The 16,972-nt window shown below is 43.8% G+C and overlaps 1 protein-coding gene across 1 annotated transcript in view; it reads left to right on the top strand.

The window, feature by feature from the left end:
- Positions 1 to 311: 311 nt before the first annotated feature.
- The window catches only part of LOC139059531 (uncharacterized), a 41,249-nt gene continuing 24,588 nt past the window's right edge, over positions 312 to 16,972 (top strand). The window contains exons 1-2 of the mRNA XM_070537951.1: positions 312 to 1,573; positions 12,801 to 12,868. Of these exons, the coding sequence (XP_070394052.1) occupies positions 409 to 1,573; positions 12,801 to 12,868 (1,233 nt within the window). The 5' untranslated portion in view covers positions 312 to 408. The remainder of the gene's footprint in view (positions 1,574 to 12,800; positions 12,869 to 16,972) is intronic.

Genomic DNA, 16,972 nt, shown 5'->3' with positions numbered 1-16,972 from the left:
AGAGAAATATAAAGAGAGTCCACATTGCAGTTTGCTATTACTTCGAAGAATGTCACCCTGAAATACATTAGACAGTCACTGTGCTTCAAACTGTTACGCTGCTATGTGACTCCACGAAGTTGCGTTACACCTTATATCTATCTAATTCTATTATTATTTATTTATATTGTCTATTTAATTCTATTATATCTATTTTATTCAGTAGATGAACGGGCCTTATCCTATGCAGGGCATATCGTAATATAGTTGTAAGCATTGCCGTCGTGACAGCAGGACTTTCAGTGACACATTCCAGCATTTGGGGAGGAAGACGAAGTGCTTCTCTTGCGGAACACATCTCGCCCGTCTCTGTGTTTTTCTGGACTTCTTACTGCACCTGTGGGGTCTACCGCCCCCTCCATCGCGGTGATGGATGTACAACACCCCGAGGATCCTCCCGGTTCCCGTTCACCCGCGGACATCGGTTCGAGGAAGCGAGGAAGTACGTCAAGTGGTAGCGAGGACACAGAGCTGTACTGCGCATCAGGTGACGAGTCCTCGGAGGACAGCTTTCGACTTGTCCAGTACCGCAAGGCCAAACGAAGAATTATCAACTCATCTTCGGCGTCCAGCTCGAACACTGTGAAAACAGCTCCTCAGCGATGGCCTCACTCCATCCTGTTTGTGCCACAGAACGCTACCGACAACCTGCGCATCCTGAACAGGCAAGCACTCTCCGTGTATCTAGAGAACACCGTGCCAAATGAGATCAAGGATGTCAGGATAAATACTAGACGAAACATCCTGGCAATCGATGTGATGAACCCGAGTGCACTGACCATACTACAACATGTAACGCAGCTGGGAAACATCAAGGTCCGATCCATCGTGCCAACGAATGGTGCCACAATAACTGGAGTCATCTATGACATTGACAATGAAATATCTAATGCAGACCTCCCAATTCTCATAAAACCAGCAAGCGAACACAACGTGATTGTGCATGTTGGTCGCCTCGGCAACACACGTTGTGTGAAGATAACCTTCAAAGGCGACTGCCTTCCACCCTACGTGAAGGTCGGCCACTTTCGCCACCAGGTTCGACCATTTATTCCAAGACCAATGCAATGCTTCAATTGTCAGAAGATTGGACATGTGAAGGGTGTTTGCAGAAATTCGGCCGTGTGCCCTCGATGTGCCGCACCCCATTCAGAAGACAACTGCAGCGCAACCACGTTCAAGTGTCCTAACTGTCAAGGTGATCACTGCGCCTCTTCCAAAGACTGTCCCCAGATCAAGAAAGAGTTCACCATTCTTAAGCAAATGGTGAGAGATAACTCTACCCACAAAGAGGCCGCTGAGAAAGTACGGCGAAGACGACGTCACCGACAACGGTCTTCACGGCGGAAAACATCAAGCTTTCAGGAAAAGTCCCCTCGTCAAGCATCATCATCAGCGGACGTTTCCAGCACTCCGATCACCAATGTTGGAAGGGAGCAAACTGCCAGATCTCTCTCCACAAAGGAATGGCCGCCACTTCCGCGTACACGACCGCCAGAAGAGCCGCAGAAGAAGCCGCCCCCAGTACAGCAAGGTGCTGTATCCGAGGAGTCGCGGAAAACAGATGAGCAAGTGATAGCACTTATTAGGCCTTTAATGAATGCCATTCGCGTGCTGCTAAGCAACATGCACACACCGTCTGCCAGAAGTGCGCTTCAAGTACTGGACGCTCTGAGTCCGGTGCTTGCAACCCTTGAGTAGATCATGGCTCCACAGCCACGGTCTTTTAGGGAAGAGGTCCGACAAGCAGCTATTTTTCAGTGGAATGCCCGCGGACTCAGAGCGCGCCTTTCGGATTTCCGTCGCTTCGTGTTCGCCAATATGTTTCCCATTATCGTCATTTGCGAGCCGAACTTATCGAACAAAATCAGGCTTTCTGGATATGAATCATTTATGTCGTCAGCTGTTTATGAAAACAGTAAGGTTTTGGTGTTCATTCGCCGTGACCTCACCTACACTCATCAGCCTGTACCACCTAATGACAGTAATCAATATATATGCCTAAACGTAAGGAAAAAGAATCTGGCCTTCACTTTTATAGGCGCCTACCTATCTCCGTCAAGTCGATTTGATTACAACAGACTACGAGACATCCTTTCCTCAACTTCCAATCCCTGGGTCATCACTGGAGATTTCAACGCCCATCATACACTCTGGGGAAGTCCGATCATCAACGCAAGAGGCAGAGCTCTGGTATCTTTCGCCTCCAGTAATGAACTTTGGCTGATGAATGATGGAAGTCCTACGTTCTTACGTGGGTCCACGTACAGCAGCTGTCTTGACTTGGCTTTCGTCTCGCGAAGCCTAGTCAGACGTGCAGGGTGGTTTGTGGACATAGAGACGCACGGAAGCGACCATATCCCCACGTACATCAAGATCAGAGGATTGACCGCTTCCAAAATACGGGATACGATCCAAAGAGTGGACTGGCCTAAATTTCAGTCTATTATGGAAGAACACTGCGACGCCAATCCATCTTTCGACTTGGAAGAGGCAATCAAGAGCGTGGTGCAAGACACTATGCGTACTCTAACATGCTCCTCGAAACTTAATGATTATGATGTGGAACTAGAACGACTTCGAGCAATCCGACGATGTGCTGAACGAAGATACCGACGTACGAAAACAATGGACGATCTACGGACCGCCAGGCGCACGCAAAAGAAGATACAACGCCGGTTAGACAAGCTCGAATCGCAACGTTGGGCTGCCTTCTGTGAGTCGCTAGATCCACGCAAGCCTTTATCGCAACTATGGAGAACGGTGCGCGGACTGCGGACACTTCCCGTACAGCGATTCCCATTCAAGGCACTTGCCCTCTCTCAAAAGAGATCGGAGATTGACGTGGCAGAGGATTTCTGCGCCATATTATCCGGCCAACTCACAGCTACCAACATTCCATCGCCTTCGAGCAGCTGTCCGCCACCACGTGATCACCGGTTGGATCTACCATTCTCGATCCACGAACTTAAGGCAGCATTAGCTTTGTGTAGCCGCACATCAGCGCCAGGACCTGACGGAATTTCCTACCGAGCTTTGTGTCACCTGGGGGAGCGAGCGAGAGAGGTTCTTCTTGAGGTGTACAATGAATCTTGGAGAAATGGCACGCTACCAACAACCTGGAAGACAAGTCGCCTTGTTCCACTGCTGAAGCCTGGCAAGTCGCTGTTGGAGCTCTCCTCATATCGCCCGATCGCTTTGGCGAGCTGTGTGGGCAAAGTAATGGAGAGGATGATCCTAGGACGCCTGGAGTGGTACTTGGAGTACCACAACACCTACCCAGATGCCATGGCGGGCTTCCGACGCGGTCGATCATCGATCGATAACGTCGTCGACCTGGTCACCTACATTCAACATGAGAAACGCCGTAAGCGTCTCTGCGCATCCTTATTCCTCGACGTTAAAGGGGCGTATGACAACGTTACGCATGAAGCCATCCTCTCTGCTCTCGCAGAGGTAGGAGTGGGTGGTCGGATGTTTCAATGGATACGGAGCTATCTATCCATGCGATCCTTTTTTGTAAGCACCGAGGAAGGCCATACTTCTCTACATTATAGCTACCGCGGCGTCCCTCAGGGCGGTGTACTTAGCCCCGTGTTATTCAATCTAACACTAATTGCTCTCCTTGAGGACGTGCCAACCACAGTCAGGCTATCAATGTACGCGGATGACATCTGCATATGGACATCTGCAGTAACACGCCTACAGCTGCGAGCGAGAATTCAGAAAGCCGCGACACAAACTGCTGTCTACCTCCGTAATCGAGGCCTCGAAATTTCCTCCGAGAAATGCGCACTGGTGCCATTTACGCGCAAACCCATGGCAAACTACAGTGTAACGATAAATGGCCAAGTAATACGACGGGTCCGATCGTACAAGTTTCTAGGTGTCATAATCGACAGGGACTTGTCATGGAGCCCACACATATCTTACGTGAAAAAACGGTTGACAGGCATATGCCACCTGTTCAAATTTTTCGCTGGCAAGACCTGGGGAATGTCGCCTAGTGCCATGTTACAACTGTACAGGGTGCTTTTTCTGGGATTTCTGCGATACAGCTTGCCAGCAATAAACAACACAGGCAAAACGAATCTACGCACTATACAAAGTCTTCAGGGTCAAGTGCTCCGGATCTGTCTAGGCCTGCCTCAGAGTGCTTCAACAGTGGCTACGATAGCAATCGCTAGAGACCACCTTGTCAAGACCCACATTGAAATTGAAGTACTCAGGACCCATATAAGGCATCTAGCCAGGACTCCTCGTCACCATTTAGCCTCTCTACCGGCGGACAGGCCACACGCATCTTTCAGCCAAACGATAACGGCATATGATGAATCATTGCCAGCTTGTTTCACTCCGGCTGCGAGACCTTCGATCCCTCCATGGTGCCTCGCTCAGCCGAAAATCAACCTCGCAATACCTGGTATCTCGAAAAAAGCTGATCTGTCATCACCAGCCCTTAGACAGCTCACGCTACTATATTTGTACGAGAACTACCGTGACTCTACGCATATTTACACTGATGGATCTGTCCTTCCAAGCAGCTCCGCGGCGGCAGTCGTCATACCAGCGAAAGCTACAACAATCAAATTTAAGACGACCCACGCGACAACATCGACAGCAGCAGAGCTCGCAGCGCTCTTTACTGCTCTTCATCACATTGGTGATGAACCGCCACACAAATGGACAATATTCTGTGACTCGAAGGCGGCACTGCAGTCTCTACTGTCACCTTTACGACGCGGACCGCACGAACAACTAATATTCCATATTACAGAGACATTACACCATATAAGTGATGCAGGCCACGACATAACCTTTCAGTGGCTTCCAAGTCACTGCGGGATTGTCGGCAATGAACGGGCGGATCACGCTGCCCGCTCAGCCCATACTGAGGAGCGCCACGTCCCCATTCCTCTTTCTAGAACTGACGCTGCACGGAAGCTCCGCCTACTTGCTCGGCAGTGCACCGCGTCGCAATGGAATGAGCCACATTTAAGAAATCCGCGACTGCACTCGCTTGATCCAACATTAAGTCTTCGAGCGCCATCACAGCTTCGCCGTAGAGACGCCACGCTTTTATATCGACTTTGGTTGGGCGTTGCCTTTACTAAAGCCTATGCCTTCCGCATAGGGATGACCGACACCCCAACCTGTGACCACTGCGGCCATGAAGAATCAATTGGCCATATTTTGTGCACCTGCCCGCAGTACAGTCCACAGAGGGCATGCCTCAGCCAGGAACTAGACCAACTGGACGACCAACCGCTATCCGAAAAAAGAATTCTGCAACATCGAAAGGACCTACCGTCACAGAAGAAGGCCGTGCAAGCGCTTTTGCGCTTCTTGCGATCTACCGGCCTGTGTGAACGACTTTAACTGGAACGCTTTTTGTGTGTGTGTCTCCATGTGTGCGCGTTCGTTTTTTTTTTTGCGTTTCCCTCTCTGTCATCTTTCTAACCCCTATCCCCCATCCCCAGTGTAGGGTAGCAAACCGGAGACTCATATCTGGTTAACCTCCCTGCCTTTCCTCTTCATTCTCTCTCTCTCTCTCCAGCATTTGTGAAATGCGTTCGCGTAGTCTGTAAGTATGCACTGCCTGTCCAGTAATCACAAGAAATATCAACCGCTAATGAGAATAATCGTTAAATATCAAAGACTTAGCTTGCGTATTTCCCGAAGTCGTTTCCAAAAACAAACACAAAAAACGTATTTTATGATTTGGAATGTTCGTAAACTTTCCGAGCCTAACGTAACAATTATAGCTGTATTTATTACTTTAATCCGAACAAGCATCGCCCATTCCTAGGAAATGTCCTTGAACAGCGTACTTCACTGAGCAAATGTTACAAGTAAAATCGAGAAACTCTTTGCGAAAAGAGAAATATACTTGTCATAAATGTCGATCAACCACTTTGCCATCCAGAAACATTTCCCCTGCAGTCTCACACCACTGAACAGCTAAGTTTAGATCGGCCCTTAGTGATATGTTTAGAAACATTGCATATTCCAAGCTTTAATTCATTTCTTAGCATTACCATTTTATTACATATAAAGCCACCGGCTTACATTGGATTAGCATTTTCTGAATGTTCTTACTCACTAATCAGTTGCACATGATTAGCGCTGCAACCGGACTCGAATCCCGACGCAAATCTCATTTGCAGTAGGAAAGGGCAATCGCTCACAACATTTCGATGTTTTGGTATTTTGGGAATGCGATGACTGCACAAAATTAAACACTTAAGTAATACTCTTCAAAACATATGCTTGCTTTTATGACAGCGCTGGCTTATTTCTATCACACTCCCATAAATTCGTCATTTGTTATTGTCTATCTCAAGGCTACAGTATTGTCGTTTTCATTGTTTCGAATTCATTAAGGTCTGATTGTTTTTCTTTCGTTTCTAATACTTTTGCAAACAGCCCCCTCTATCAATAAAGCCCTTCAGTACCGGCTCTTAGGGAAGCGAGTCTTTTCAAATATTTAGGTAAAAGCCTTTTACGGCGGCTCCCGATAATAAGCACGATGGGCTGACACGTATTTACAAAGTTCATTGCATACCACCCGAACATGAACAAAATACGAAAAGAGCACACAGGGCGAGTCTCAAGTTGCTTTGATTCCCAACGACCACGCGTTTATTAAAAGAGAATTCATAGCCTCACGCTCGCTCGGTCTATATCAAAATGGCGAACACGACAGGGACGTACCCTCGAATAATAATAATACAAAAAACTGCCTCATCCGGCGGAAGTCTGGTCGATTGAAGCACAACGTCTGTCCAAGGTCGCGATCGGAGCGTTTCCAGGTCGAGATTATTTGCCCAGCTTCGAGACTCGGCGAGAAAACAAACTTTGGCCCTCTGGGGGAGAATGCCGGCCACGGGTGAGAACGCGGTACGCTCGCAACGAACCTTAGCTCCGCCGGCTCCGATGTTGCAGCCATAAGGGGGCCGATCACTTTCTTCTTCGCCATACACCCCTGCCTTCGGGAAACGACGTAAGCGGCGAGTTCGACTGCAGTCAAAAAAAGGATGCCGCAATGTAGCCACGAACGCACCTGCCGAAGAACGCAGGCACGCGGGAGCCGTTTTTGAATGAGCCATTCAGAACCGAGAACGCTCCGGCTTGCGTATACACACACTCACCGCCACGCTGTGTCGCCCTTGCGGATATCTACTGCCTCGCGCCGACCTCCGAGGCTTGATCGCCATTCGTTGCCACTTCTTTCTTCGTTAGTTGTTTTGTTTCCCAAGCGTGACGGCAATGCAAACGTTAGGTTACGCCGAGTCGTTTGAAGACGCCGCCTCGGTGGTCTGCTGCGCGCTGCCAAAGCGCTCGCCCTCCAGATGCAAGATGATACCCGGAGATAACAAAGACCACAGACGAACACAGCGCCGTTGATAAAACGGCGAACAAAAAAGAAAAAAAGAGACCGAGCGTCGGTTTATTATTTATTTTTATTTTAGTTTTCCTATTCATCCAATGGCGACATCTCTCTCTCTCTCTACCCACACCTGCAACCAACACGCTTGGAATGCAGCTGTTGCTAAGTGAATCGTCTGCAATCTGCTGAACAGCGAGGGCGAAATCCCTTGCTATCCGCAACGTATTCGACGCAGCAGCGTGAGGAGCACAAATACTGGTGCACAATCAGAAATCGAACGCTCCTAGTTGAGCCCTTTGTCATGGACATCGTGATCAACTGCGAGTACGTTTTCGTGGTAGGTCGCTTGGAACAGATGATATTTTTCTATGACGGGAATAACTGGGTCCATGCTTATGCCCTACCGAAGAGAGATGTGCGTTGACAGTCTTACCGGATTTGCTTGCGACAGCGAGCTAATTAACTTGATTTGATTTGTTGACTCTTACGAGCTTTATGTATATTGAGCGTTTGATGTCCGCACTACTTGAGCAATGACAGTCGTGTGTTATGCATCTAATAGTGTTCTTATTCTACCGTCTACATGAAGCATCAGCTAACGCGGGTGCTAATGGGTAATCCTATTGGTTTGATATTTTTTATCTTGCGTAAGGTTCCTTTTTTGTTAACTTAACAGTTGCTAGGGTACAAGAATGGCATAGGCTTTACGAAACAACTTGTCGACAAAAGCAAGGAGATTTATGTGCACAGGCATGATGGGACTATAATTCGTTACTCTGATGGTCGAAAGAAGTGACATATATAAAAAGAAAACGTACAAGCTAGAGCCAACTATAAGAAGTTGCGGGTCTCATAAATATCCACATGGGCATACGCAATGCCCATTGAAAGCTGCAGTAAATTACTAGAAACTATGCAGTGGGCAAAGTGTCAACAAGCAGGCGCGGCCAGTTTCCGCCTGCGGGCACGTTTAGTAACCTACAGTCCATTGGTTAAACGGGTAGCCTTGACAGACCAAGGAGCGCGTTAGGGGGCTACATTTCACCAGAATACGCAATGAGCCAGTCTGCAACGGCACAATTTATTTCTGGCGCTGAACCGTTCACTGATCAGACATGCGGTGCCGGCTACAAGTGGCGGGTTAAATGAATTAGCTGTGCGAGTCGATAAACAGGCTGGTCGAATCTGTGAATTCATGTATGCAATTTGTGGTTCCTACGCGTCGGAAGATAAATATCTGCTGACAATATTTTAATGGATTGCAATAGTAAATGGCCTGCTCGTTGACACGTGAGGATGTTCAGATTTTCAGAGATACTTCCAAAGAAAACATGAAGACGAGGGGTCATGAAGATGAGCAAAGAGAGGTTCTTACTGGAAATGGATCATTTCGTTCTCTTCCGCGCTGTAATATATAAACCCTTGGCTAAACGCCAGTGCTTGGATGAGAACCTATCGCAGACAATAAATATACAGTGCTCTGACGCAAGAGTTCCACAACTGACTGCACCTCTCTGTGACGACCGAAATACGCCAGTTCCCATCAAAAAAATAAGAGCTCTGCTTGGAAGATTTGATTTGTCGAGGAATTGCGCAATATCAGTGATTGTGCGAGCTTCAGTGATTGTGCGAGGGATGCGGTATTGTGCAATACTCACCGGGAACACAACAAAGTCAAGTGTTCGTACTTATGCGAGTTCGCAAGCCCCTATATGACCAGATTTATAATTGTTTCCATCTGTGTCTGTGAGATTATTTCGATCACATTCGGCGCTAAGGTGTAATTCTTGACTCATGATATAATCAACAAATACAACATAAATGCCTGGTTCTTACTCCAGTGTTCGTTCTTTAAAGAAGCCATTATTAAACCCTTTTTAACGGTCGCGAAAATAAGGATGCTCTCATGGCATGTTGAATTTTTCAGTAAGACAGCGGCGTCATCGTTTGGCATTTTGAGTGCACTTGGACGTATTACTATAGTGCTACAAAATAGGCTCACCAATTACCCTCCGCATTGTTCCATGAGGACTTCGGGCAAACGTAATTTCATCTGTGCAGGTCCATAAAGTAATTCCAGGGTTGAAGTAGTCTCTGTGAGTTCTTCTATAGTTGTCGACATTAGTGTTGGCATTTAAGCATATTCCCTACATAGCCCTGCAACTGTGAGTGAAGTAGACGATACAAGGAAATTTAGCTACACTCTACAAAACTAGCACTGGATACGTAGCAGACCAAGTTACACAAAGGTGGCTACACTGCAATGCAGTTTTTTTTTTTTTTGTAAGCACCATTTACTTAACAGCAAGAATTTAAGCTTAGGAGTGCATTACAAAGAACAGTTGTGTGAATTTTCATTTATGTCGTTTTGTTTATGGAAATGAACATAACATATTCGCCAATTAATCATTCGATTACGGGCTCACGATTATATCGCATCTCCCCCAAGACTCTATTTCAATTGCATAGCCTTCTTCAAGCCACTGAACGTAATATCCGGTTGGTTCTGTTTGTTCGTAAATGTTTTGGCATGAACATAAATAAGAATACTTTACAGAATAATGAACTGATTAAAGACTGATGCTTAGTCGGATTAAAATATTGAACGATATCGAGCCTTCATTCTAACCAGTGTACACTGGACGTGCACATTCTGAGCCTTCCATCCAATACTACATGCCAAAAGTTTCAAGAAACAGTGCTACAGGCTAACCAGCTATATTTGGAAGCGTATGCAAGTAACGGTACACGTAAGGAACTCTTTCACAATCCCTGATAACGTGAATAATGCCCAGAGGTTCACAAGTGAATTTTGTGGGTTAGGCACCCAAAGGACCACGTTTCAAATATAAAATTCAAGCCAACTGATCACTCGGAGCATCCAGCTCAGTGAAAACTCTCGAACTAGATCAACGTCCAAGATATTGGTCGCCAAAACATGCGACGAATCACCTTCGCATTGCGCTTGGTATTATATTCAAGTGTAGGAAAAATATTTTCGGGAAATATCTCTCCACAATCGGGGACAAAAACCTCGAAACACGCACTGACCTCAATATTCTAGGTGAATAAAAATCCCTCGAGTGCCTTCAGTACCGCTTTCGCAAGGACCCGTGTGTTCGTAATAACAAATGTAAAAACAATATTTCTGTTGATTAATTAGCTCATTACATCTTACGACGCGATTCTCACCGTTTACTTATGTAGGTCAAATGCAAAAATGCCACCTCACCAATACTGCGCTGTCTTCAGGATTTTTTTTAGCGTTCGCCTCTACACTCAGTCGGAATGTTTAGGCACGGTCAGAAATGGATGCCTTATAAAGAAAAATAATTGTACCTTTAACCATGAAAGAACAGCAGAGAAAGAATATGTACTGAAGGCGACCGAGAAAGTCTATAATCCGAGCCAATTAGGTGCCATCAAAACGAAGCATGCGAACATTAGATTGCCTAATTATGGATCGCTGACTCAACAACAGCAAAGTACGAGTGCTGACAGGGAAACATAATACTTCGATTTTGCAGCGTCGTTATGCCTTTTATTTTGAAATAATTATGGAGAACTACATATACATCAAAAAAGTATAATCATCGCTTCTCTAAAAGCCAAGTGGCTTAGCACAGGTATCCTCCGAATGCAGCTGCCACTTGAATATATATCTTTCGTGGCAGAAGGGTTCTTAAATAATGCTTTCCCTAGGTGGTACCAATTGTAAGAACGTTAAGACAGTGTTAGAAATATTGCAATAATAGTTATGTGTTCTTTCTCGCCCGGTGTGTTGCGGTAACGCTATTCTTTGATCGGATGTTTAGTCATATATCTAAATTATTGCTGTTCACCTCACTCTTACTTCGTTCTATCTGCATTATCCTCCATGCATTGTTATATATATATATATATATATATATATATTCATCCTATCTCCCATGCACCAGTTTGTAGAAAGCCCACGTTTCGAAATTTTTGCGTTGTCAGAACTATACATTCTATAATTCTGCCTGGTCGTGCTGTGAGTCCTTAAATAAACATTTTCCTGCTGACCATAACTTCTTTACAACCATTTAACTCATTCGCACCGTCAACTTGCCTGCTTAGCCTGTGGGCTTAGTGTCGGAGAAATGGAACTTTTCCCAAACGTTATTTGGATGCTTCACTTGGCTTTCAATTTCTTGCTCCGCACACAGAGCAGAATGTAACAAATTAGCAGGTAAGCTTGCAGCGTTCCCTGTTGCCCGCTGCTCCTTGTTCGCAGGTGCGGCATTCCAGCTCATATAATACAAGTCTGATAAATGCACTGACAAAACGTTTTCTTTGAGCTGCTCATGACACACACACACACACACACACACACACACACACACACACACACACACACACACACACACACACACACACACACACACACACACACACACACACACACACAAGTTTTGAATGTGTTCTTCTCTTAAATGGAAGCATTTATTCCAAGTCTATTCCATACGAAGGGGAAAATAGAGCTCTCGAAGCGCTGTTACCAAATGTTAACACAACGTACTTTGTTTCCCCAAATATATTTTGCGTTATGGAAACTTGGTTAGAATACTGCAACGATTATATTTCCCTTGTTTTCCTCTTCGGCTTCGTCAGTGGTCTGAGTAGCGCTCCTTATGCGTTCACACCACAATTGGACGTCCGTGAGGGGTGGAAGATAAGAACGGAATCGATTCGAGTGAAAGGAATCGCTACACATTTGACCGGCTCTCTATATCAAGTTGCTCAAGACGACAAATAATGTCAGCGTGCGTGTGAGATCGTGTTGTATTTTTATCATTTTTAATAACATAGCGTATGCTTGTCAATATCAGGAGTAATTATTATATCCCCTACATAAAAGCAATTTACTGACGATTCGATTAGATCCATCAAATAAATGTTTCATTCTTATTATCGTGCCAAGAGAACTTGTTAAACAGCGCTTTGTTCAATGTGATGTTATATTTCTTAAATAAAAAGGTTATATAAGTGGGAATAATGCGATTTGATACTTGAGTGTTTAAATATGTTCATTTAAGACCTTCATAGAGACATCATGTTCAGGAGAAATAGTTAATGGGCAACGGCGGTACTTCACTGGGTCGGCACAAATATGCCACCTGGCGTTTTATAGTTTGTCTCTTCGTATGAATAATGGTAGCACTGAATCACTCCTGTGTGTTAACTTAAGTAGTTGCTAGCAAATCGAAAAGTAATTGATCATTATAGTAAAATGCTAAAAAAGAACAGTAGACCGGCATTATGCAAGTAAGTGATCACTAAGGCATCCTATTACAAATATGAGCTGCCATTTTATGACCACTTACTAACCGCTCCTGTTTACTTTGTGCAGAGGCCACAAGACGATGGACGAGATGCCTGACAAGACGCCTGCACGAGAATAAGTCCAAGACCAAAACGGTGAGAAAAGTGCCTGCCACATTCAATTGTGGAAGGTCACAAATATAATAAGCTTATTTATGTTCATCGTAATTACGGAATACATTGCAAACAAGCATGTAGACGCTGTAGTCATAGAGTATAGGTTAACTTTACTTGGAGAGTTTGCCTTATTGCCCTGGCATTTCACTTTCTTTACATCTCCACGTCTAATAAAGACAGACGGTTGCACACTAATGACCTTTCTCAATGTTGCACTTGCCGCATATATTAGCGATCCACAGGGACTACAGCACTGCCTCACTACGCAGGCAACTGACGCATTTGTCAACTTCCTCGCGCTAAGCATCAAGTGTCATGATTTATCCAGCGTAAATTCAATGCCAACAAAGCCGCGAGTGTTGTATTATCAAGTCATTATTTATAAGAAAAGAAAGTTCGTCGTGCAGCGTAGACAGTCTAGCATGCCTGCATTTGTCTAATTATTGCATTCAAGAAACGAACCTCGCCTTCAATAAGGATTCTGAAATTGCCAATCCATTACTCAATTCAAATTACTACATCGAATCCTACATTATAAATGCACAAAAATGACGATATAGATTCGAAGATCATGGCACCTTTTATGCACCTTTCCCAGGAATTAGCGGGAAAATGTGAATCCAGCCTCGCATATTCTTATAGAGTAAGGAATAGTAACAGAACACAGATTAAAAAGACACAGAATGCACATACAGATAACATACGGGAAGTAAATGTTTGCATTGAGAGGCAATAAAAAAATTCTGTATGGAAATTAAGAATCTGTATGGAGCTATATTATGGAGCTATTTAATTTCTACAAGCACCAGTGCACAATGCGGTTAAAACGCATTATTTACTGGAGAGAATTGAGAGAATGCATCATGCAGTTTTCAATAGTATGTTTTGGATTTTTCTCAGAGAACAAAGGCAACTTTCCGTGAACCTAACTCTAGAACTACGAAGAGTTCTTAAGATCTCTTTGCATTATATTAATAAAGAAATGTCTCGTTATTATAGTCTAAACTCTTTCGAGCTGTGCTTAAGTTCCCGTAAGCAGGAAACATCGTAAATGTTGTTACAGGAAACCTCTGCCCCTTTAAGGTCAACTATACTCTAAAACGCACTAATTCTGTTTTGTTAAAGTACTGCGTTATGTCCAGGTTGGCGATTGAATACTTTCAGCGTGAAGCAATAACATATGAAGCTTACTGAAAGGAAATATTCATTTACAGTCGGACTTCACGAATGCACCCTTGTAGAAGAGGCTTCAGGGGTGCGACAGAGACTGGAGATTGGGCACTGGTGGCATATCGTTCTTAATTGACATAAACAGCATCGCAACGAATACCTTTTACCGCCAAGCGATTAGCGCACTACTCTGGAATTTATTTAAATGTAAGAAATGCTAACGATGTGGATGCGTTGCAACAACGCTTGATTACAGCCTTGTCATGGTACAAATCTTGAGACGTTTCACAGAATTGAGCGATAAGCTATCAACATTGCTGTACTGAAGTGAATGACCAATCGTATATATGTTATTGAGAGCGAGCCGCCAACGAACACAGAAAAAAAAAGTTCTCAGGTGTTGCACTCTCAGACGATATCAGCATTGATTATCACATTCATATGATTGCATAAAAGTGCATCTATGTGACAAGTATTAGACATATTATTCAATAACTGATAAACTTTCATGCACCATACCTGCTCTCAAAGTTGTTTGCCATTCATTCGCTCACCGAACGAGTCTTATATTATGTGATATATGTACGCAGTGTGAAATACCCACAACAAGAATTGTATAAGGTGTACAAAACTGTGTTGTATCATGCCTTTTGAGAAAAATACTTCACAAAGCTGAATTCAATGAAATAATAGCTATCATCAAGTTCAATGGAAGCCTCGGTATAATCTGAAAAAAAAAACGAGCAGGAAATTGTGAACACTGCAAAAAATCTAAAGCTTGTCAGTCATAGCAGCTGAAACTGGTGGGATATATCTTGGGTATATCAGGTTACTACAAAAATAGAATATATGAAATCACAAACCGACTGTGTAATGTTAATCTAAGTTCTTAAGAGTGCATCTCAGTTTTGCACAGTGATTACACATGCCGTGCATTCAAGAAATGCAGCGTTTTACAGAACATTTAGGCACTGTTCAGTGTTCACAGAATATTGGTCGCACATTGATATTGTGCTGTCAGTGTATCGAGTTTACAACCCATTTTCACGCGTAAGTTGTTTTCTGGTTCTTCAGTATCACGACTGTTTTCCTAGGTAATTATCACTGCATATTAGGATGAACAAAAAAGTACTGTGCTACAACTTCATAGTTCTCAGTCAAACATTACGCAATTCCTAATGTAGAAACTATGTTGTAAGCAGATATGACGGGTAAAAGTAGTATTTTCATATTACAAGCTTTATTTTCTCTTAGAGTGTAGCTTTCCAAAGGCTTCAGTTGAGACATTTCTGAATGCATTGCCATGCCATGTGATTGCATTGTTGTGGTTGATTGATTGATTGATTGATTGATTGATTGATTGATTGATTGATTGATTGCCTGTCTGCCTGCCTGCCATGTGGTTAGACTCTAGCAATAATCTAGGTGCTGAAGATTTGTGCAACTCTGTGCAACGCTTTCGGAATGCAAATATTTTTTTCTTGTTAACCTATTTCAATCAGCGTCATTATGGCAATAGTCAGTTAAATGCTATGACTATTGTTCTCATCCAGAAGCAATAATTTTGGCCTTAAAGTTTTTACTCGTTCTCTGGACTGAAGTGTCACTAATTATTGCACCTATGTGCTTTTGAGCTTTTGTATACTCAATCTCATGCTGTAATGTCCTGGCACCAAAAGGTGTCTAAAGTAAATGTTACAAATGTTTTTTTCTGATAGAAGAATACTGATCGCCGACAAAACATCGGAACTTTTTTTCACCGAGTTTGCATCGCAGGTTCCATATCAAATGATAACTTATCATGACACATCAGAGGCTAAGAGGTCGAAGATGGCAGCTAGTAAAGTGGAGGACAGTAAAGCTCCCTTCCTTTCACATTCATATTTATAAATATCTGTAAGGATTAATTCAATAAACAGATGTACTATGCGAGAATAGAACTGAGTGAAATACGTAATAAGCATCTCCGATTGTTCCATAAATTTAGGTTATGTAATAATACTTTTAAACACGACCAATAATAATTACAACGAACGTTTAGTGAGGTAAGGCGTTTTAGCAATTAATGGAACATAGCAAAGAGCTGGGCTACTTGGTACAGATTCATTGTAAAGGAGCTCAAACAGATTAGCACGAAACACCTAGACACCACAGGCGCTTGGACACATGGACGTCACAAGATATGGTGCACCACCAGCGCACAACAAGCATTTCTGGTGTCCAGGTGTTGTTTTTCCGTTTGTTTGCATTCCTTTACAATGAGCATATTAATGATTTAGCGAACATCCGTCTCTCATAACAAGTTAAAAGAAGTGACATAATTAATCTCATTGTGTTTACTCTCCTGGCACAGACGGCGTAGGAAATTAAGGGCGTCACATTAATTTTGTCCGTCTAAATTTTCACAAACAGCTTTTTCTTTACATTAGGATACCCACACATGTTCTTGAATTGGGTCATCGTGGCTGGAGCAGTCCACGCTTATGCCAGCCATCAGTCCTGCGAGCTCTTAGACATGTTGTGCAATACAGGATGTAAGATGAAAAAGCTTGTAGCCAACTGAGGACTGAGTAGCCAGCCATTGAAAGAAAAAAAATAACGCACGTTACGTTAAGAAGTAGCTAGGGAAATAAAAACATTATGTGATCTGAATGGTATCATCTCTAAAGTCTGGCACAAGAAGTTGGCTTGGGCGGGGCGCGCAACACCGAGGGAAAATATCCAGTGGCTTTTCATATTAATGGAATGAAACAACGAAGGCAAAGGCACAAGAGTGGTGTTGGGAGATGACTAGATGGAATGCTTAGATTAGGCATTTCACGTATGTTGGAGAGAAAAGTTGTTTGAAGACATAAGTTCCTAAAAAGCTTCGAAACTTCTCTGCCTTCTGCAGTGAATATAATTAAGGTTCAT

This window comes from Dermacentor albipictus, chromosome 4 (assembly GCF_038994185.2).
Source record: "Dermacentor albipictus isolate Rhodes 1998 colony chromosome 4, USDA_Dalb.pri_finalv2, whole genome shotgun sequence".
NCBI classification, from domain to species: Eukaryota; Metazoa; Arthropoda; class Arachnida; order Ixodida; family Ixodidae; genus Dermacentor; species Dermacentor albipictus.
This window is presented reverse-complemented; position numbering and strand designations above follow the sequence as displayed.